We start from the raw sequence: 23,538 nt of genomic DNA, 5'->3' as shown, positions 1-23,538 counted from the left end.
TTATGGAATAAATAAGTCATGAGAATAAAAAGCACAGCAGGAAATACAATCAACGATATTATAATAGAGATGTAGGGGGACAGATGATAGTTGTGGTGAATACAGCATAATATAGAAGTTTGTGGAATCACTATGTTTAACATGTGAAACTAATGTAATATTGCGTGTCAACCATACTAAAAAATAATGAGTCAAAGTAAGATATTACTTTGTAAGATCCTTGTTTATTTTGCCCCTCTTGAACACATTTATAGAATATATTTACAAAGAAAAAGATAGTCCTTTGAGGTTCTAGAGGGCTGGGATTTTTCTTTCTTTTGGTAAGACATTTTGTCAAAATTTGTATGTCTTTTTTCATCAAGTCTGGGGCTCTCTATGTCCTTTCAATCTAAAGTTTCAGGGTCTAATTCATCAGGTAGGATGTGGCTGTCATTCCTTTCCTCACCTGCTCTTTTGAATCATTTTCTCTTTTAGTTCCACTATTGAATTTTAAAATTTGGAAACTGTTTTATTATTCCAGAAAGTTTTTTTTTTAATACTCTTACTGTTCAAACTCATGACCCTGAGATCAAGAGCTGCATGTTCCACTGACTGAGCTAGCCAGGTGCCCCAACATTTTTCTTATTCTTAATCAATGACTAATTTAAATCACAACTGCCTACGAAATACCACTATGCAGCAACACCATAGTTGATAACTGTTAGATTAGGCCTTTGTTTCTCAACTGTATGATCAGAATTTCATTAGTCCATTTTGATACTGTCAACATGATATATTTTAAAAAGCAGATTCTGTAATTGTGGTACTGGCTGGGTTAAAATTTATCTTTGTCTATAAATTGAAGTTCAGACTCTTTACCTTTATCTTGGCATATAAAGCTCTTCGTGATCTTGCCCCAGCTATCAGCTCTATCTTTTGCTGCTGGATCGCATATAAATATAGTTTAGCCACATGAATGGAATATGTCTCCTGAATTTCCCCAAGTATAATGTAAATATTCATTTTGTATGTGAATCATACATCACAATGTCTATCTCATAACTAATACTCAATAAAAACTTGCTGAATATCTAAAATTATGTTTCTAAGTAGTTTCTAAGCCTTGTTCACTTTTTGAATCCCTCAGATTAGTCATAATTGGTTTGTTTTCTAAATTAATGTTTTATTTAAGTCATTTGAATAAAGGCCTTTTAATCACTTACCTTTCAAGAGCCTCAGAAATCTAAATTTCAAGAGATAGTAAAAAAAATTTTTTTTAAATATAGAGTAGCTGGTTTGGTTAAATGGTTATGAATTAATCACCTGAACTGCTAATGGAGTTTCTTCATCTGGCATCATATAATGGCATAATAAAGATTTGGATTCATCTTTATTAATCCAAGAAGAAGACTTGTGCTGCTCAACTAGATTTCTGATTTCTTTTAGTTTTTGCTCCAAGTCCAAGAGTGACAAAGAATGTTTAAGAGAAACGCTAGAAGCAGAGAAAAAGGAATCAGGATAAATTGAAATTATACAACACATTCCATACACACTCTCTTCTTAACAGATTACTCTTTGAGAATCAGTCAAACCTAAACTGCTGACTAAAATCACTAGAGTAAATTAAGAAATCAGCCATCAGTTAAGTGTCATTATTACAGAGCCACACAAATCTTGCAGTAGATTTCACAAGAAAATTCCCACTGTAATTATAGATACTACTAGTATAAATGGAAGATAAAAGGCTCAGAGGTAGATTTTAAAGTAGGTCTTTTATCTCATGACCCAAATATTTATGGTTTGTTTGGAAGTCAATCAATAAACAATGAAACATTAAACCTTTTCCTTTAGTATCAAAAAGCTAGCACTAATGCAGAAAATGGATTTATAATCTGAGGGCTGTGTCTGTATTAGGTTACACAGAGTTTTACAAACCACCATTTGTTAAATTACCAGCTTCACCAGAACAATTTTAATTTTTCTTTTATTCACTAGAATCAGGAAGTCAGAAAAGTTTAAGCAAAATGCCTTACCTTCCTAAAATTTTCTGCACAGCTTGTTTAATGACCGTGATCAATTCTGTCAGGCCTATTCAAGGAAAAACAAATATAAAAGCCTTGTTCACTTTTTGAATCCCTCAATAATACAAATGAACAAATTAAAATTATTTTCCAGGTTACAAATAAGAATCTTACCATCTCCAAGGAGGTGCTGGATACTTGATAAATATTGCTGCTGGACATCTGGGGGAGCAAGAACTGTCTGTACAAAATAGGAATAAGGTTAAATCACCTAATATAATTGGTAAATAAATATATCTTCAGTATAACTTTTGCTATGATTTTTCAGGACCTCAAATGATTGGAAAAGTAATATTCCTGAACATTACAAAAAGTCTAGTTTCAAAATATGAAAAATAATGTTAGAAATTTACAATCACATGAAATATAAAGATATTTATTTTATAGAAATAACCAGGATAAGTGATATTCAGTTAAATTCAGTTAAATCTTAAAGAAAAGGGCAATATCTATAGTAATCTGTGAAACTTACAGTGCCATTTTTGCCAACTGCCGCATTATCCAGGTAAATATATCCACCAATTATGTTTAGCTGAACTCGCAAAAGAACCACCAGCATACAAGTACTGTATACTGCTACGATACTTCTTGTGAAACCTTCACAGAGAAAAGGAAACCATTTGGTACTATTATTATAACAAATATGTAAAATTACAAACTATCCCTATGGTTATTTTTTTCAAGATGCCTTTAAAAAGTACAGTTATAACTATTTCAAGTACAAATAATATCAATTCAAAATATCCATAGTCTATCACCTTACTATTTGTTTAATGTAAATTAGGTATGATCTCTTAATTGAAACAATAATCAGTAAAATCAATAATCAATATACTGAATAAAGGGTTATATATTATAAGCTTGGGAAGAAGAGTAAGAAAGGACTGGGAAACACTGAGATTTGCAACCACAGAACTTTGAGCTGTCCAGGGAGCTAGTTGAGAGTTAAGAGTAGAGGGCTGAACATGGAAGAACTCCAGCTTGCAATGGCAGGTAAAGGAGGCTGAACCCATTTCAGGGTTGGTGAAAGGTATAGATGGGGGGCACCCAGAGACTAGGACAGAGCATTCAAAACAAGAGAAAGTAAAGGTGCTGAATATTGCCAAGAGGTCTAGAAGGAGGAAAATATCCAGTGGATTTAGTAACAGAGAAGTTACTAGTGGTGCTTGTGAGATATGTTTGGGTAGAGACAGAAGTAAAAGCCAGGCTATAGGGTGTCAAAGAATGAGTGGGAGGGAAGAAATGGGGATGTAGAAGTCTTTGATATTATATAAGGGTGGCTGAAATACAGGGTACTATAAAGGTTTAATTTAATTTTAAATAGGCAAAGCAGGAATACTTGGTAGTATAAAGTTCTGAGACTTATGTATATACTCTGTATACACTGTCTATTCTGCTCCTCCCTGCCCCTTGTGCACTCTTTCTCTCTCTCAAAAAAAAAAAAAAAAAGCATATTGTAGATACCAGTACTTAATGGGGGCAAATGTAGTCTAGGACAAGTTTATACATCATAACAATAACAAGAGCAATAATACTACCACCACTAATATTTCCTGAATACTTTCTATAACTAGATATTGTTCAACTTGCTTTATGAGAATTATTTAATGCGGACAATAATTTTTTGAGGTAAAAAAGTCATCTACACAACAAAGAATAAAAACTTCCCTTTATAAATATTTTAAGGATGTGCTGTCATAAAGAGTAGGTAGACTTACTTATTATCTTCAGATCCTCCCATATTTCCAACTTGTTTGAGGGCCTAAAGAAGAAAATATAAAAATAGCAATCAGGTAATCTAACAGAAAACTTAGAACGTTATATCTCTAAAATTAATTATATTTTATTACAGGAAAACTACAAAAAACTAAGCCCACAAAATATAGTAAAAAACAAAACAAAACAAAACAAAAAACAAAAAAACCCTTTCATTTCGGTAACCAATGATAACAATTATTTTCACGGGGTGCCTAGGTGGCTAAGCCTTTGGCTCAGGTCATGACTTTGAGGTCTTGGGATTGAGCCCTGTTAGGCTCCCTGCTCAGAGGCGAGTGTGCTTCTCCCTCTCCCTCTGCTCCTGTGTTTTTCTTTTTCTCTTAAGTAAATAAATAAAATTATTAAAAAGAAATACAACCATTTTAACTAGTGTATTGGTATATATCCTTCTGGTCTTTATCCTCCTTCACAGCATATGCATAATGTAAATTAAGAAAAACATTTGTTTCTTTCTCTCATTTACCATTTCACAAATAAGGAAGCATGTCAGTAATCCTTCAAAGGTAAATAATAAAGTATTTTTTGTTTTAAAGTATCATTACCAACATAACTTAAATATATATTTGGTGTTTCAGTTCACTGTAGTTACTTATTGATGTTCAAATTGCCCATCTTTGACATTGGGGGTACATTCAGGTTGGTTCCTCAATCCTTTTGACATTATCTTATTAGTTTTTAATAGATTCCTTGCTTACTGACAAGGAAAGTTGTTCTGGGTTCATCTTTTTTTTCCTTTAAGATTCATTGATTTTAGAGAGAGAGAGAGAGTACATGATGAGGGGAAGAGGAAGGAACAGGGGGAGAGGGAGAGAATTTCAAGCAGACACCCCACTGAGTGTGGGGCCCTTTGCAGATCTAGATCTCACAACCCTGAGATCACAACCTGAGCCAAACTCAAGAGTTGGACAGGGGATCCCTGGGTGGCTCAGCAGTTTGGCGCCTGCCTTCTGCCCAGGGTGTGATCCTGGAGTCCTGGGATTGAGTCCCATGTTGGGCTCCCTGCTTCTCCCTCTGCCTGTGTCTCTGCCTCTTTCTCTTTCTGTCTCCATGAATAAATAAATAAAATCTTTAAAAAAGAAAAAAAAAAAGAGTTGGACACTTAACCAACTGAGCCACCAGGCACCCCTTGGGTTCATTCTGTTCAATTCTTGCTATAGATCTGAAATCCTCCTTTCTCCAAGAGTCTTGCTTCCTTGTAGCAGAAAATGGTAGTCTGTGACTGCAATCTTCAATTAAGGATTTTAATTGTTACTGGATAGGTCACTGTTTCTAAGCCCTTTTGGGAGACTACGCTAATTGTGTGTGTTCAAACCACAAAGTTTTTAACTTCATCTCCTTGATCTCATATCTGTATTTCTTTTTGCCCACACTAGCAATCTGTGAAATGACTGTAATTACTAATTTCCTTTATCCTTCCCTCTATGAACAACAGTCTCAGAATAGCAATAGCAATACTGACCAGTTTTAAGGATTTTGCACCTAGAATACTTTCTATCTTTGCAGTTCTAACACCTAACTACACATTTATGTTAATGTGATTTATTTTTCCATCTCTTTAGATCTTTCTTTGTAAACACTAATTATAGTTTTATAAATACGTAAAATATTTACATGGTTCCAAAGTCAAACTTACACAGCATAGTATATTCAAAGTCTGTTCCTATTCCTCTTTATTCTCTCTCTTCTTCATAGTTGACTATTAAAAAATTTTACTTTAACTTACCACTGTTTTGCCTTATATAAGTAAATAAGTATATATTCATATCTGCCCCCTTAGATAAATGGTAGCATACTATACACATTTTTCTTTACCTTTTATATATAGATATAGATATATAGATATATATGACTATATATCTTGGAGATCATTCCATAGAAATTACAGATAATAGCCATCTTTTTGTTTTTGTTTGTTTTTTGTTTTGTTTTAACCATGGCGTAGTGCTCCACTGTGTGAATGTACCATGTAAATGAAGTTCAGTGCTTTTCAAACCACCAACATGGAAGGACCAATTTTCTTTTTCTTTATTTCCAATCTGTCACAGACTGATACTTTCTTGTAAAATACAATAAAAATAAATTAGAAGGAAAATGAAATGAAAAACCACAAGGATATACAAACTACAAACCCATATTTATTATCATATTTGGATATAAATTTATACATATATATTTTTAAAGATTTATTTATTCATGATAGACACACACAGAGAGAGAAGCAGAGACAGGAGGAGGGAGAACAGGCCCCACGCTGGGAGCCCGACGTGGGACTTGATCCCAGGACTCCAGGATCGTGCCCTGGGCCAAAGGCAGGCGCCAAACCGCTGAGCCACCCAGGGATCCCCATAAATTTATATTTTAATAAAAAGTTGAGTTACCATTACAATTGTGGGATATTACTAGCTTCTTATCTTTCTTTGCCACTGAACTGACTCTAGAGCTTCAGTTATCCCCTTCCTAGATGACAAGAGGTTCAAGATGTCAAGATGGCATAAATCCTGCAAGATACTTAAATCCTAGAGGCCTCATTTAAACACACTTTGTAAAGGGCTCAAGCCATTCTTTATGCAAATATTTTTGAAATGGATATTTTCCCCCCCAAACTGCAAACAGAATTTTAAATCAAAAGAAAGTCAAGAAAAAAAAAAAGTCAAGAAAAAATAACATTGAGATACTTAAAAAGGAAACAGTAAATAAGGAAAACTATTGCCTATCATAATAAATTCAAGAATTTAAATTTTGTGTACTAAGAAAAGAGGAATGACACCTCTTCTTGAAAGCTGTCCAGGGTTATCCATCAAAATAAATCCTTTTCCTCTTGAACCTCCCATATTTTCTGCCCACATTTTGCTTTCACTTTTTACCAGAGACTAAACACAATATGTCTCGAGTTATGATAATTTATGTCATATACTCCCTTCTTTGGGTGACAAAGTTTTAAAGGGAAAGAGATCTTAATTATCTCCAATCCTCCAAAACATAGGCAACATAGGACTTTGCAGGAAAGTCACCAAGAAGGAAGAATGCTACTATATCTACTGTGCCTGTTATTATGTTGCTTTTAAAAAAGTGCTATTCACTTATTTCATTTGTCTTACCTCCCTAATAAGACTAAAACTTAAGACAATTAAAATCTATTTGTTCTTTACCTATTTCTTATGTACATATTTCTTTTTTTAAAAAGATTTATTTGAGAGTGAGAGTGCACGCATATGTGTGCAAGTGAGGGGAGGGACAGAGAGAGAGAGGGAGAGAAGCTGACTCCTTGCTGCCAGTGGAGACCCCATGCAGAGTTCCATCTCACCATCTTGAAATCAAGACCTGAGTCAAAATCAAGAGTCAGAGGCTTAATGACTGAGCCACCCAGATGACCCAGGTACATATTTCTTTACTCCTTACTTATGTACATACATACAGGTAGTAATTAAGCATTTATCTGACCAAGATAAGTCTGCTTATATGTTTCTTCTGCATATAATTCTATGAACTAATTTATAAACTAAACTTTGTAAAGTTTAGTGGTGAAAATGCATCATCCTCTACAAATGATAAAATTTATTGGGAAACCCCTTATTTCTAGCATTGTATTTTAATAAGATTTAAAAATTCCAAGTAAACAAATCCATTGTTATTTTGGGAGGTATTCTCTGAATACAGAAAATGCTTTTAAGGAAATTTTCTAGCTCGTTATTTAATCTGAGTAGTAAATTCCTCTCTGCGAAATAGAGATGATAATATCTGCTTCACAAAGATATTGTGAAAATCAAACAGGAGCATGTATATAATATATCTAGCACTGGGCTCAGCACAGAGAGACACTCCAGAAATAGTACTTTCTTCTCCCTGGCTATTGGAAGATTATTACAAGGAAAGTGAGTATTTCAGTATGGCTACAATGATTAAAATTTATTTAATGAAACCATTTCCCTTTATCTTGTTCATTAAAATAAGAAGCCATTTTCTTCTGGAAGTCTTCTCAAATGAACACAGCATCACACTAAATTACAACACCCCAACACACACTATACTCCATATATAAGGTCCTATGTGTGAAAGTGCTTTGTGCTCAGTGAACTGTCATGGTAGTTATCATTATTTATGCTCATGTTATATTTGCACTTCATTTCATTAATAATATAAAATGTAAGTTCATATGCCTTACTTATTCAAAATATATGTGCACATGCTTTACCTCTTATACTGTACTCTTCAAGAAGCACAATATTTAACATATTTTTAAAATATCTGGTTCAGGGGATCCCTGGGTGGCTCAGCGGTTTGGCTCCTGCCTTTTGCTCAGGGTGTGATCCTGGAGTCCTGGGATCAAGTCCCGTGTCGGGCTCCCGGCATGGAACCTGCTTCTCCCTCTGCCTGTGTCTCTGCCTCTCTCTGTCTCTCTGTCTATCATGAATAAATAAATAAAATCTTTAAAAAAAATATCTGGTTCAGGAACACATTCCATGAGCACTCAATAATTAAATTTCTGAAAAAGGTCAAAGTGAATTAAGATCTATTTATATGTAAACCAGAATACACATATTGTTGACCTAAATACTTTGTGCATCAAGGTAGAGCAAAAATAAATAGATAAAACAGAATGAATTCAGGGACAGAGTCACTAAATATATTTTCTAAATGACTCTCTATATTACAAGCATCAATTAGAAAGAAAAATAAGGAAACAAAGATATTTGAACAATATTTCAATTCATTCTATAAATTTAAGTGCCCTGTATAAACAAAAAATCATGTTAACTTGCATTTACCTGTTTTTTAGCAGAGCTGTTAGGCTCTCAGAATTGAGTTGTTGCATTAAGGCCTCTCTCAATGTTGGAAGCATGGACAGTACTGTAATGCAAACAGAAAATAAAAAAGTTTACAAGTGATATGACTGCCTTTCACTGAGAAATGCACATTGTTTTAGGCTATAAGACTAGGGACTAGCAAGGGTTAGGAGGGAATGTCAGGGCTGGAGTTTTCATATTATTACTATTAAGAATAGCAAAAACTGAGTTTATACTAATAAACCATTTCTCTGCTTATGCGCGTAATGTAAACAAGTACACATACAAGGAAGAATGAAAATTATTCTGAGATGTTAATAATGGTGGTCTTTGGAAATTGCCAATAATCATCTTTTTTCTCTTCTGTACTCTCCAAATTATTTTTACAATAAATTTATTTCTGAGAGTTAAATGATCAAGACAACATTTTTATCTTTATTTTTCTTATTTTATATTTCTATTTTTGGAAAAGTTTATTAAATATTACAAAGCAATAAGCACTTATTGTAACTTAGACAAAGCACATCAGGCTGGGAATTAAGAACTGCTGAGTTGTAGTTTTGGTTTTGCCAATGGTTACTGCCCCTAACTTCCAAGAATAACATAAAGATAAAATAAGCCATAGTGCTCTATAGAAAAAAGATTGTATCTAATTTATACAAGTTGCTTTATTTATGGCTACTGCATGGTATAATAAATGTTGGAGAAATGCACATACATCAATTTAAAATTAATTTCTAACACTAAATAAGTAATGATAACAAAATGAAGAAATATCAAGAGATCACAAATACCACATCCTAAAAGGGAAAACTTCAGTGTATTATTTTTATTTCTTGACTATATAAGACATATTAAAATAAAATCCATATTATTTTTTCTATACAACATTTAGCTTTTAGCTTAGTCTAGACATTTATTTCAGTGATGGACTATGCAGCTTCAGCGTATTTCCTCAAGCTGTATGATTAAAGAACCCAAGTCCATTTAGACCATTAAAAAGTCACAGCTCAGAGCCAATGTAAAAGGTAGCTTATCTCTTAATGTATTTGGTACATATACCTAGCCCAAATGTGGTATGTTAGCCCACCAAGAAAAATTAAGGCTGGAGTCCTACATTCAGGAAATGGAGTCAATAAGGAACTAGTTTAAAGATTATGTGGTAAAACAACATGATTTGAGAGGAGTCTCTTCAACAATTCTGAGAGATAACAGCTTTTTATTTTCCCCTTTGGCTATTCAACCCAAAACAAGTCAATTCTTCCCTTCCAGGCATTTTTTTTTTTTTAAACACTGAAAAATAGGGATCCCTGGGTGGCGTAGCAGTTTGGCGCCTGCCTTCGGCCCAGGGCGCGATCCTGGAGACCCGGGATCGAATCCCACATCGGGCTCCCGGTGCATGGAGCCTGCTTCTCCCTCTGCCTGTGTCTCTGCCTCTCTCTCTCTCTGTGACTATCATAAATAAATAAAAGAAAAAAAAATAAACACTGAAAAATATATTTCTGAATCTAGTTGAATACAGCATTTGTGTTTTCCTTTAGCTATCTGGTCTCCATAATAAACACCCCCCAGTCCAACCACAAATCACAAGACAACCCTTCACCAGCTATGAATCTGTATGACCCTGAGCAAGTTATTTAACCTCTCAGTGCCTCCGTTTTTTCTGTAAACTGAGGATAACATTGGATCTACCTTATAGAATTGTTGTAAGGATTAACTGAGATGTATAAAGCATTTACAACAGGGCTTCTTTGCCATAAGAATGCTCAGTGTCAGCCTGTTTTATTAACTTTATTTGGGCTTTTCTGACACACATTAGTTTGTATCTTCTTCTTCCTTTTTTTTTTTTGAAGACTTATTTATTTGAGAGAAAGAGAGAAAATGAGTGGGAGTGGGAGAGGGAGAGAGAGAGCCTCAAGCAGACTCCACGCTGAGCATGGAGCCTGACCTGGTTGGATCTCATTACCCTGAGGTCACGACCTGAGCTGAAACCAAGTGTTGGGTGCTTAACCAACTGCCTCTCAGGCACTCATCCAGTTTATATCTTATTAACATATGAGAGGCAGAAATGGACCTATACTCTTACTACTCCAGAGCATGATGCAACTACCTTTGATCTGAATCACAGATTATTGTAGTATAAGATTAAATTAGTATTTCTAGGGAGTCATATCGGACTATTTATAATGAGCTTATGGTCAACTAGAATTCCCAACTCTTACTTATATATCCTGCACGCAAACAAGCTTAGATAATTGTGTATCTGTACAACTGACTTTTAATGCAGAACAATTCATTTATCCTAGCCTAGCACTGTTATCTATAAATTTAATAAGTATCTCTCCTGAATCCTTAGTAAAGTCAAGAAGAAGATAAAACCACTGGGCAGAACACAGAAACATTTTATTAGATACTGTCTTTCAAGTTGGGGTCAACTTTTCGGGTGAAAAAATAACTAGCTATGTTTACCTTTTATATGTACTAAATTTTTCTAGTATATCCACTGCATCTTATTCAAAAGGATAGGAATTTAATCATATGATTTGTAACTCCATTATCAAAGCATACCAGAAAGCTAATTTGCAAAGTTTTCCAGTGAACCTATATTTGGCTCCTATAATATTTTATTTTTAATTACCTAACTGTAGCTATTTATTCAATCCAAGGGTTGTGATGGTCATGGAAATGTGCCACCAAGTCTGCTAGGAGGGGCAGGGTTAACTGGCAGCCCCAGTTGCCACCCCTCTGGATCCATTACCATGTCTGCACCACTCTCAGTCAATGAGAGTGGACTGTGGCTATATTAACACAGGTCTATTCCTGGGGGGCTTGTCTACCAGGGAACTTTGGCTCAAGGACTTCCCACTGGCCTGCCAAAACTTTCTTGAAACTGCTGTAGGTTGAGATTCCTATCTGACCTTCTTTCCTTCTCTCTTTCCAGTCACATATAAGGCCTGCACTATGGTCTAAAGGCTTTCTTTGCCTGTAGAGTCCTGCTCCCTCTCCTTTGCTTTCTGTGAGTGTTTCCCCCAATATATCTCTTGTGTATCTAATCCCATCTTAGTATCTGTTTCCCAGGGGACCTAAACTGACACAAGGGTCCATGTCAATTGAGATGTACTTTCAGACTCTAGACTACCTTTTTCTACTTTCTGAAAATTTGAGGAATAACCAGAAATGGACTGTACTTATTTTCTAAAAATTAATTAAAATGTCCTTGGTAGCATCACTTCACTGAATGCTGAATATCAACTTAAAGAATTATGTCATTTTTTTTTTAAAGTAGTCTCCACACCGAGTACAGAGGCCAATACAGGGCTTGCACTCATGACCCTGACATCAAGACCTAAGCTAATATCAAGAGTCAGATGCTTACCTAACTGAGGCACTCAGGCGCCCCAAGAATTATGTAATTTTAAAGTTATCACTTACTGAGTATTTATTATGCATCAAACACTTTATATGCATTATCTCCCAACATTCTACAAAACATTTATGAAGTGGGTTTTATGATGATCATTTTATAGAAGAGAGAATTGAGACTTAGATTTGCCCAAAGATATAGGGATATTACATGGAAAACCCAAGAACTGAGCTGTATTTTAAAAAAAAATTATTTTATTTAAATTCAATTAATTAACATTTGGTATATTATTAATTTTAGAGATAGAGTTCAGTGATTCATCAGTTGCACATAACACCCAGTGCTCATTATATCATGTGTCCTCTTTAATGTGTTTTATCTGAATTATCATTACATTTAGTATTTATGGTTACTATTTGCTTTATAGAATGAAGTACTATTATACTAAAAATAAAGTCTTTTAAACTCAGAAAAAAATTCTGCTTTCAAAAGTAAAGAGAACTTACCTTTACAAACTTTCTAAATTACCTGTTCTTGAAAGAAGTGTTGGAGAAAAGATTAAACTTTAAACAATAACAAAGAAAAATAGGTTTGACATGGATTTGAGAACTAATTCTTTAAGGGGTTATGCCAGTTGTAACGCCTGTTCTCTTCAAATATGGGCAGTTGGTTTTTTTATGGCATTCTCTCAGTAGGTTTCTAGCTCTGGAGGTTAAATTATTATCACTAATTTATGTTGATTAGTGTATACTACTGTACTGTGGTAAATGTAACACACTTAAGAATTTTTACTGGAGATACAAGGCCTAATGAAATCAGGCCTATCCTTGCAGCCTTATTTCCTACTACTTCCATTGCTCATTCCACTCTAGCTACATACCCTTTTGCTATCTCTTGAAAGTGTAAAGCTTGTTCCCATGGAAGGCATTTTGCATGGCTCCCTCCATTGAATCATTTGGTTCTTTTCGATTGTCACCTCCTCAAAGAGGCCTGACTCTCCTGATTACCATTTCTTAAAGAACATCCCCACTGCTCACACAGCTTTATTCTCCTTATAGCAACCATCACTGCCTGAAGTTATTTATATGTTATTTGTTACTCTCACTAGCATATAAGTTCTAAAGGTCAGAAATTTGTTTTAATTGTTCACCTTCTGTTTCCCTGGCACTGGGTACCCCATGTATTTGCTAAATGAATAAATAAAATGAATGAACAAGTATTTACCATTGACTTATACTGATTTTAAAGTTTGGTCCTAGAGGTATGTAACTTAATATAAATCATCAAGTAACTTTATACATGTATAAATATTTCTCTTTGCCTTACCTGTCATGTTGCAAGTCCTCTGGTTACTTTCAAAATGATACTGTCGTCTTGCTTGAGCAATGTACTCTGCAGCTTCTCTTTCTTGAATTTCTCTGATTTTCTTCTGTCCATATTTTCCCAGGATATACACTCCTAAAATTATTTTTTAAAATAAGTATATTAATCTAGTTAATTAGAATATTAAAAATTCCAAACCGTATTTTTAACCTGCTTCATCCAAATATAAGGTTTATATCAATGAAAAGTTAACAATCACAACCTTTAAAAATCTACATTAAAGAGTTGTATAGGAATTGTGACCTAAATAGAAGAAAAGGGAGATTGCCATTTTAAAAGCCAATGATGGGTACGTAAATACTAGGTCTGAAGGGAACAGAAATGAATTAAGTATACAAAGTCTGGCAATGCTTTAATTTTATTTATTTATGAGAGAGAGAGAGAGAGAGAGAGAGAGAGAGGCAGAGACATAGGCAGAGGGAGAAGCAGGCTCCATGCAGGGAGCCCAATGTGGGACTCTATTCTGGGTCTCCAGGATCATGCCCTGGGCTGAAGACAGTGCTAAACCACTGAGCCACTCAGGCTGCCCTGGCAGGGCTTTTAATAGTGAACTGGAGATATTCTAAGTGTCCAGCAATAGGGGTTGTTTAAATAAATTATGGTCTATCCATACAATAATCTTATGAAATCTTATATGGCTGTTAAAAACCACATGGCTAAATTAGCTAATGGCTCAAGGAAATATCCATATATATTGTTAGGTTATAAAATAAAATATGGATGTTTCTCTTTTTAACAGAGGTAGATATACAGAAAAAACAGATGGGTTTTAGCATATAATAAACAATAATCATTGTTGAATAGTGGGAAAGCAGCTCATCTTTTTTGTTCTGTTTGTTTTGTATTCTCCATATTTTCTTCAGTCAACATATAATACTTTTTAAAAATGTAAGAAAATTTCTATTTATTTTACGATAAATTTTTTTTTATGATAAAATTTTTAAAAAAAGATTACAAGAAAGGTAGGTAGGCAGACATCGAGAACTAGTATCTTCAGTGGAAAAGGGAGAGGGAAGGAGGTACAGAAATTCCTACATTATAACACTACAGCATAAAAATATGGGGGGGTGGTCATGAGGCCTATAATTTTGTTGAACACATTTCAGCATAGGCAGATGATATAAATGTGCACATTCTGGTCTATGCCCCAGGGGCAGTCAGTTGTCCTACTGGGGAATGTAAACACTCCAGAGTGGTTGGTTAGCATTTGACCAAAAGCCACACTCCAAGGTTTAAGTACTTCAACTAACTTTTATCTAGCATAATGAACATCAGAAATGGATTTTCATAGATTAAATTAGTGGTGTTTAAGATACTGGATTAGCCAAAACATCTTAGTAATACTCATTTGAGCAAGAACATATGATTCTAGCAAGTCCTTCATCCTTAAGAAGGACTTAGCCTTGAATCCTCAGCTAATTAGGATGATTCTTAGTCAAAGGAGTTAACCAAATGGCCAGTAGAATCCTACAACTGGAATACTGTTGCATTTGCTTCAGGCAAATCTTTTGTGTGTGAGAGAGAAAGAGAGAAAGAAAGAGAGAGAGAGAGAGAGAGAGAGAGAAGGGGAAGAAGGGCAGAAAGAGAAAGCAAATCCCAAGCAGGCTCTACACACAGCATGTAGACCTCAGGACCCTGAGATCATGACCTGAGCCAAAACCAAGAGTCTGACACTTAACCGAATGAGCCATCCAGGTGCCCTGTCTTCAGGCAAATCTTTTATGCAAGGTTCTGTTGCAGCACTGAGGACGCTGGGACTTCAATAAGCTTATAAAACAAGTTATGACATTGCTTTATTTATGTTGGCTAATAGGATGTTTTTATGTGTGCCAGCATTTGTTCCATTATGATCCAGCAACAAATTTGTAAGGTAATAACTAATCCTCACCTATTTCCAACTGTTTGTAGCCTTCAATATCTATCAAAAAGAACCTAAGAACTGTGCAGGATCTAAACAATTTGATTTGGTCTGTTTGTCACAAGTGGGGAGGAGACAGCCCTTAGGAACTGCAAAGCAAACACACATTCTGAAATATTTTCACTAATATAAGCATTATAGATGAACTGATAACACATATATTATTTAAAATAATAATTCACTATCAGGTATGTCCTACAAATAATTAAGACAGAAATAAACTATGACTGCTATGTTTGTATGCAAATACATGTATTATAATAACGCTTAAACAGCAAATGGAAGTTATATAAGTGGCTTTATAGCTACCTTTCTTGTAATCTACTCTCAAAAAATAGATGACACTCCCATAATACCAACAGAATGAAGAAATTGACTTGTATTTCACAAAGTATGAAGAAATTGACCTGTATTTCACAAAGTAACTCTTTGATAGGCAATTTGCTTGTATTTTATTTGCACAATAGATTGCTTAAAGTTATGTGTACAATGATTGATTATAATTTCTCAAATAATAATAATGTGAAGTGAAACACTTTACATGACCTTTCTGTAGCTAAGAATTTTCTGGAATAACAATAAATGACTAGTATATGTGTTTTCCAGGAGAAAAGATATACTGCTTTTATTAGATTCTCAACAGTGTCTGGTAAAAGTTTTTCAGGAACTACTATATTTCTTTGATAAGAGTAGTATATTCTAACTAAAGCTAAAAGAAAAGGAATTGTTATGGATTGAACTGTGTCACTACCTGCCTCTGCCCCTTCCCCTCATTCATATCTTGAAGTTCCTCTACTTCAGAATGTGACCTTATCTGGATATAGGGTCTTTATAGAAGTAACCAAGTTAAAAGGAAGTCATTAGGATAGGCTCTAATCCAACATGACTGGTATTCTGGTAAGAGGAAATGTGGACACAGACGCATAGAAGGAAGACGATATAAAGGCACAGAAGAGAGAACCATCAATAGACCAAGGAGGGGGGCCTGTAGAAGATCCTTCTCTTAACAAGCTCTCATAAGGAACAATTCCTGCCAACACACTGATCTCGGATTTCTGGACTCCAGAACTATGAGGTAATACATTTCTGTTGCTTAAGCCAGTTTGTGGTACTTCAGTATGGCAACACTAGCAAACTAATACATGAAATTAGGCTAAAATCCCACAACATATATATATATATATATATATATATATATATATATATTTGTTTGTTTTACTTAGCACTGAAGTAAGTTCCTACATAAAGTCAAATTTAGCCAAGCTCTCATTCCTAACATTAATAAATTCTGATTTTTTTCTTCCCTAGGAAAAGAAGTATGAAGGCAGAGCATTCATTAGCTAAAATATGGAGTTCAGGATCATATTTATACTCGACAGGCTGCCTCAATCTGACCTGAAGACAATCTGACCTGAAGACCATCTGATACTGATGGTTGTGGCACCATCTAGGTTGAGCAAGCCTCTTCCACTCTCTGCAACAGAAATTTCTCCATCCATAAAATGAAAGGCTGGGATTATAAGTTGCTTTAAAAGTTTCTTCTGTGGCTATTGTCTTTATTTATGAATAATGGGAACAATCAGAAATTGTGGTGCCTAGGTGGCTCAGTCTGTTAAGTGTCCAATTCTTGGTTTCTGTTCAGGTCATGATCTCAGGGTTGTGAGATCAAGCTGAGTTAGGCTCTGCACTCAGTGAGGACTCTGCTTGAGAGTCTCTCTCCCTCAGCCTCTCCTCTAACCACCCCTCCCCACCAAATAAACGTAAAATGTTTTAAGGTTTCCTTTCAGAACACTGCTGGTAAAGCAAAATATCTTCTAGTCTTTCCACATTATAAATTCAGGTTTTTTTCAAACTATCTTTTAGTTGTTGTCATCTTTTCTTGGATGAAAATCCCTGCAAAATAACTCTTATTAGATTATTACTAGGTTAATAATTTCAATGAGTTTGAATATCATTATTATTATCATCACTCAAAATCTAACAAAACACCAATTCCTGCTAGTCTGATTCTATTTCAGAAATATTTTCTAAATTTTGCCACTTTACTCCGACCTCTTTGTCACTGTCTTCATTCAGATTCTGAATAATGGTCTTAAGAACTGGTTTTCAGCTTCTCCTCTTTTGTTCTAATCTCAAACCTTTCTAATCCATCTTTTAGATGCCAAGTGATTTTCTAAAACTTAAATCTGACTACATATTCCTGTGCTTAGAATTCTTCAACACCCTGCCATCTTTTTTTAATGTGGATTCCCTGTTCCACTTACAACAGAATTACTTTGAAGTATCTGTTAAAAATGTAGCCTTTAAGGGAGTTCCTTGAAAACACCCCCCAAGTGTCCTGTCTTGTACAGTACTGACTGCTGGTACACAATGGGAGCTCAATAAATACTTGCTGGATAACTGATGAATAAATGAACTGGTTTGGACCAAAAGAATCAGACTCTGGGAAAGAAAACTCTTTTTATTAAGCCCATTTGACTGATTTTTATCATAGGAAAGTTGAAAAGCACTGGTGCCTAAGATAATGTCCAGATTCAGTAGAATGGCACAGTATACAAAGCCCTCCACAATCTGCACTCCAGCTAGTTTTCCAAATACATCTTTTGCCACTCTCCATTTGGTCCCTGTTCTTAGCCATAGTGAAATACACTGATTCATCATAACTGATATATCTGAATCTGTTGAACATCCCTTTTTCCTGCTATGTTCCATTCTCTTTTGTTAGCTGTACTTGACTCAAGTGAATTCTTGAGTGAAGCCTGCCAGACACCTTCACATTTATTTCTCTAAGTCCCCACAGCACCACCTCTATTAATGGTACTATAATATTATCACCATATCACTTTTGTTTATTTCCATTTCTGCTTTCCAGACAACACCACGAGTTCGTCAAAGTCAAGAACTGTCTTGTTCCTTTGTATTCCCAGAGCCTGATATAGTGGGAGTAGGCACTCACTTTCATTCAAATATTAGTTCAATGAAAGAATGAATAAATGGAAAACTAAAGAGACCAAAAATTACAGGGGTTATGATATAAATTATAAGTCACTGCTCTGAGATTTTTAGAAATCAGGAAGCCAATAAATGTAACCTGGTTATTCTCTGTTCTGCAACATTTTCTCCTGAGTGGTGATTCTGGAAATGTGGCTTGGGTACTAATGGAGGTGTTCAATTCCTTTTCATGGAATCTGTGAATCAAAACTATTTCTGTAGTTCTTGTCTTTTTCATTCTCATTCTCTCATACAGCAGAGTAATCCAGAGGCTACATGACATGTGGTAATGCAACTGACTGGATGCAGAGAGATGGGATGGGAATCTAGCTTTCTTCAATTAAGCCAGACAGTAAAGAGATTTGCAAAAGTGTAAGATGATGCCACTCTTTTCACTACTTTTTTTTTGAAAATAATATTTGTGTTAATATGTAATGGGTTTACTATTATTACTTAATATTTTAAAAATTCATTGGTTTTTATTTCTAAAATGGCAACTGTTAATAGAAACAAATTTTTATAGGCTGCTTAGAGTCTTTAATTTTTACAAGTGTAAAGAATCCTCAGGCCAAAGTTTACATTTCATAAACTGGTCAAATTGCACAAATTAGTCTAAAGCAGTGACTCTTCCAAAATGCAGGAAATGCCTATGTAAGGCTTGTAACTCAAAGTTTTAGTTTTTTTCCATCTAAAGTTTGGTGGAAAAGAAGTCTGCCAAATTCGTTTGAGCAAACATGTTGATATCTTTCCTAGTTTTCAAGCCTGACAAAATATACTTCTTCCATGAAGACCTTTTCTATTTTTTCTTTTTTTTTCTATTTTTTTTAAATGCACATGCTATCATCTGCTGATTTGATCTGTATGCCATTTTTTTTTTACCAGTTCTCTTACTGTTTTGCATTTTACTTGAGTACTTGTTGTTATACTCAGAATGTTTGTGTCCCCCCAAAACTCATATGTTGGAATCCTAATGCCTGATGCGATGATATTAGGAGGTGAGGTCTTTGGGAGTCATGAGTGGAGCCTTCACGAATGAGATTAGTGTTTTTTAAAAACACTTCACAGTGTTTACAGGACTTCACAGAGACCACTATCCTTTTTGCCATGAGAGAGTACAAAAAGTCTGCAACCTGGAAGTGGGCCCTCACCTATCCTGCTGGCACCCTGCTGATCTTGGACTTCCAGCCTCCAGAATTGTGAGAGAGAAATTTCTGTTGTTTATAGCCACCCAGTCTGTGGTACTTTGTGATAGCAGCCTTAATGGACTAAGACACTTGTTTTTCATTCCTGTCAGACCATAAAGTCCATGAAGGCAGAGCGGCATAGTGTGGAAAGGGAATGTACTTCAGAATCCAACACACCTGGCTCAAATTCTAGTTTCCTTATTATTAATTCGGAGATCCTGGGCAGTTTCTTCAATTCTTAGGACTCTAGTTCCCACATCTGAAGATGGGAAAAACAAGAACTACTCTTGTCCTGCCCACTGAATAGAAGAGCTTAGCACAGTGCCCACTGGGCACCCAATAAATGGTAGGTATTTGCCTAAAGATTGTAGATACCTACAAATCTGTAACTCTTGCATTTCCAATCATATTGCCTTAAACACTACAGACACTGGATAAATATATGTCTTAGGTTAATTGAAATGCAACAGTTGTAGGAAGATATAAAACACTAAGATTATTTTCTGTTTCTGTCCTTCTGAACTTTTTTCCCCTTTCCCATTTCTCTTAATCTATAATTATAAAGATCTCAAGAGATTTTTGAAAAAAATGTATAACCATGCCTTAAGAATATTCTTTTGCTTCCTCTATGATGGATTATGTCTGATCTACCATTAAGTTCTTCCATAAATCCGAAAGGGTATGTTATTCTGAGACTGCTAAAGAGAGATTATTTTCCTTCCTTCAGTAGTGGCAAAAAATACTTCCTGGGCTAGTAAATGTGGTACCTACTTTTATGATGCTGGGCAGGGGCCGTGAGCCCCAGTTCCCTGTCAGCTACGCATCATGGAGAGTAAACAACTCTTATAATCATTTTGTAATCATTCAGCCATTCTGTTTTTCACTTTCAGTAGAGTATTCAATAAATTACAGGGGATATTAACACTTCATTACGAAATAGGCTTTGTGTTATATGATTTTGCCCAACTGCAGGCTAAAGTTAAGTGTTCCTAGCACATTTTGGATAGGCTAGACTAAGCTAAGCTATGATGTCTGGTACGTTAGCTATGTTAAATGTACTTTTCAACTTACTGTATGTTTATTGGGTCATAACTCCGTTGTAAGTTGAGAGAGATCTGTATGTTAGACGTCAGTGACTGAAGATACTGGAAAATTTATTGGTAAAGGATTTCTCAAAGAATTCTGTAAAAATTCAAATAAAAATGTACTGATTTGCCAAAGACCTCAGAGATGAGGGGAGACTCTCCTTGCCTCATCAACAAGCTGATTTCAAACGCTCAAGAATCAACGGATCTGAGTTACCAATGCCAGAAGTACGGTGAATTTCGAATTATATGGGACAACAGACTATGATAGTAAGAGAAAAACAACCAAATTCTTTAGAAAACTTCTGTTCTTGTTTTTTAAGTACTTCTGTAACCAAAGCATGTAGTTAGTGTTAGTATTTCCAAAAAAAAAAAAAAAAAATGCTAAAAATGCTAAAAATTCCCTCTTAACATTCCTACATTCTCTTCTGTATCTCAAGAGGCTTTTTATTCTCTCCTTCAAATCTCTGCACTTTCTGACATGACGAGCGCCATATGGGGCAAAGGCTCTCACGGGGATCCTGCTTCTAAATATCCTCTCAGCCTGTGCAACTCAGTTGTGCCGGCTAGATGGGCATTGATCCTAACCTTGACGACGCTGAGGAAGGCTGCACAGCATCTTCCAGACTCTTTACTGCCTAATTTTTTATTCTAAAGAAGCAGAAACGGAACTAAAATGTTTCTCTGTCTGGTACGTATCTTCCAGCCCTTGAGTCTAACCGTGCGGTTTAAAAAAAAAGAAAAAAAAATGCAAACTAGCTTTCAACCACACTGCAAGCGCAGCCTTTAGGTAACTCTCTCCTAGGGTATTAGGAAACTTCTGAGAAGGATGGAAGCCAAACGAAATATCGAGGGTGCCAAACAGAAACGAACAATCTCACGGCAAAGCAGCAATTTAAAAATGTGTGTAAGAGAATGGTGTCTTGAAACGGAAACTTAATTGCAGTGGGTGCTCCCAGCGTCCGAGAAGAAAGATGGGAGAGAAGCAGCGGAGGCGGCAGCGTTCAGGACAAAAGACCCAGATCCCACAGCTGCAGGGACGGGAAGAGCCTCGGAGGCTGGTCAGCCGGCGCCCGGTTTCCTCCGTGTATCCGGGACTACAGTCGCCCGGCCCCTATTCCAGAAGACAGTCACTTCGCTTCCTCCCCTTTCTCCCAAACTCCCCTTCCGAGACGGCTGTCACTCACCTCCGAGGACTGTGCCCAGGAAGATGCATTTCTTTTTATGACGTTTTAGAAAATTCCACGTAGATCTCAGCATCTTCAGGCCTTCAAGGTACGGGGTAGTTCGCCAGGAAACCGTTTCCTCGTCGCGAGGCCCGAACGAGCAGCCGTGGTCCCGCTGGGTGCTCTCCGAAATCACAAACGCGACTCTCCGCAGAGACTGTCACCGGGGCGGGAAGGGGGCGTGGACTACAGCCGAGCCGCTGCGCTCTCTGCCTCCGCCGCCGCCGCCGCCGCCGCCGCCGCCGCCGCCGCCGCCGCCGCGCCGCGGTCCCCGCGCCCCGGCCCCGCCCACTCGGGTCCGTCCAGAATGCGCTCCCGAGTGCATCGCCCTTTCGACTTCCCTGGAAACGGCGGCCCGCGTTCTCCGCGTTCCGTTGCCCGCGTCCGACGCCGAGCGCCGCGGCCCGGGTGCCGGATGGAGGCCAAGGCGCCGTCCGCGCCGTCTCCTGTCGGCGGCGCGTGCCCTGTGACGGCCGAGGAGACCGAAAAGTGGATGGAGGAAGCCATGCAAATGGTGAGGAGTCCAGGAGGTGGATGCCGGGGGGTGGGAGCTTTCTACAGCCCTCTTCCCGACCCGAGCATTTGAGCAAACGCCCGGGCTGTGCTTTCTCGCCACCAAGATCTCCGTGGCGGTCACGTTTTCTGGGGAGACAGCTGGCTTTGCTGTCGTGACATCTTCTTTAGCCCATCCTCACAGTGCTGCAGGGGAGGAAGATTGGAAGTACGGAAATCATTTCTTTTTATCAGTGGCTTGCCTGAGCCAAACAGCCCTGCCCTCCCTGCGGCCGGCCTCTTGGCGTGCTGCGCCCCCCTCCGCCCCTGGGGGCTCGCTCACAGGTGCGGAAAGGCTCAGTATTTTGTATTTATGATCTCCTGACCCTCTCTAGTAGGAGAAAAGACACCGAGGATATGTATGTGTCTGATCGTTCACGATACAACAGTCAGATCCTACCATTCATTCATCTGTCCTACTGCCCTGTCTTTTTTTGTTTGTTCGTTTTAAAGATTATTTATTCGTGAGAGACACAGGGAGAGGGGCAGAGACCCAGGCAGAGGGAGAAGCAGGCTCCCTGCGGGGAACCTGATGCGGGACTCGATCCCAGGACCCCGGGATCACGCCCTGAGCCAAAAGCAGACGCTCAACCGCTGAGCCACCCAGGGGCCCCTACCCTCTGTCCTTCTAACTTCCTTCCTTCAGGATTGCTGATTAAGAAGGGCTCTGATCAGATTTGTGTATGATCCAAGCTTTACCCATACTTACGTGTGCCAGTGAGCTCTTTAATAGGGATAAGAGTGTGTTTGGCATATACAAGTATAGGTACACAAATACATGTACCCACTCCCATATACGTATGCAAAATGCCCTTCAGTTTTACATTTCTCTAAAGCTGCTGTAAAAGAAATCTTTTTTCATACAGCATATTGATTATATTCTTCCAGTCCTTCGTGGCTTCCATCCTCCTATAGTTAATTAATTCTGTAATTGTGTATTCATTCACCCCACTGATGTTTGTTGAGTACACTATGTTTGGCATTGGGAATTCAGCACTGAACTGATTTTGGTGTATTCTTTTCGGTTCTCTTTTCATACTGTTTTCCCTGCATTCATTCACTATTATAGGTGAGTATTTTTCTCTAAGCCATGAGACATTACAGCATATATCATTTGTTTCTGTTACTTACATAATGTCCTTTTAAACTTTTTTGTTTTTAAGATTTTATTTATTTATTTATTTATTTATTTATTATTTTTATTTATTTATTTAT

The 23,538-nt window shown here is 36.7% G+C and overlaps 2 protein-coding genes and 1 long non-coding RNA gene across 10 annotated transcripts in view; 2 read left to right on the top strand and 1 right to left on the bottom strand.

Moving 5' to 3' along the window:
* Window positions 1-22,020, bottom strand: part of PEX3 (peroxisomal biogenesis factor 3) — a 36,149-nt gene extending 14,129 nt beyond the window's left edge. For 4 of the 5 annotated variants that reach the window (XR_005353607.1, XR_005353605.1, XR_005353606.1 and 1 more), the window contains exons 1-8: window positions 21,733-22,020; window positions 13,311-13,442; window positions 8,603-8,684; window positions 3,779-3,822; window positions 2,533-2,657; window positions 2,175-2,241; window positions 2,013-2,067; window positions 1,303-1,471 (exon numbers count right to left, since the gene is read on the bottom strand). Coding sequence is in view for 2 of the 5 variants with exons in the window: in XM_038526227.1 (XP_038382155.1) it covers window positions 1,303-1,471; window positions 2,013-2,067; window positions 2,175-2,241; window positions 2,533-2,657; window positions 3,779-3,822; window positions 8,603-8,684; window positions 13,311-13,442; window positions 21,733-21,805 (747 nt within the window). In the remaining 3 variants the exon portion in view is untranslated. Of the gene's footprint in view, window positions 1-1,302; window positions 1,472-2,012; window positions 2,068-2,174; window positions 2,242-2,532; window positions 2,658-3,778; window positions 3,823-8,602; window positions 8,685-13,310; window positions 13,443-20,531; window positions 20,644-21,732 lie in introns of those variants that run through there. The other variant, XM_038526228.1, reaches the window with a different exon arrangement.
* Window positions 16,212-16,823, top strand: LOC111095543. The gene is made up of 2 exons (XR_005353612.1): window positions 16,212-16,360; window positions 16,594-16,823. It is a non-coding gene; the product is annotated as an uncharacterized LOC111095543 (long non-coding RNA).
* Window positions 22,021-22,145: 125 nt separating the features above from the next.
* ADAT2 (adenosine deaminase tRNA specific 2) overlaps window positions 22,146-23,538 on the top strand; it is a 41,130-nt gene continuing 39,737 nt past the window's right edge. For all 4 annotated transcript variants that reach the window (XM_038526221.1, XM_038526220.1, XM_038526223.1 and 1 more), the window contains exon 1: window positions 22,146-22,285. In XM_038526221.1, coding sequence (XP_038382149.1) covers window positions 22,187-22,285 — 99 coding nt within the window. In that variant the 5' untranslated portion in view covers window positions 22,146-22,186. The remainder of the gene's footprint in view (window positions 22,286-23,538) is intronic.

Source organism: Canis lupus, chromosome 1, assembly GCF_011100685.1.
Source record: "Canis lupus familiaris isolate Mischka breed German Shepherd chromosome 1, alternate assembly UU_Cfam_GSD_1.0, whole genome shotgun sequence".
Classification (NCBI taxonomy): domain Eukaryota; kingdom Metazoa; phylum Chordata; class Mammalia; order Carnivora; family Canidae; genus Canis; species Canis lupus.
The sequence above is the reverse complement of the archived record's forward strand: the minus strand, read 5'-3'. Positions and strand labels throughout refer to the sequence as shown.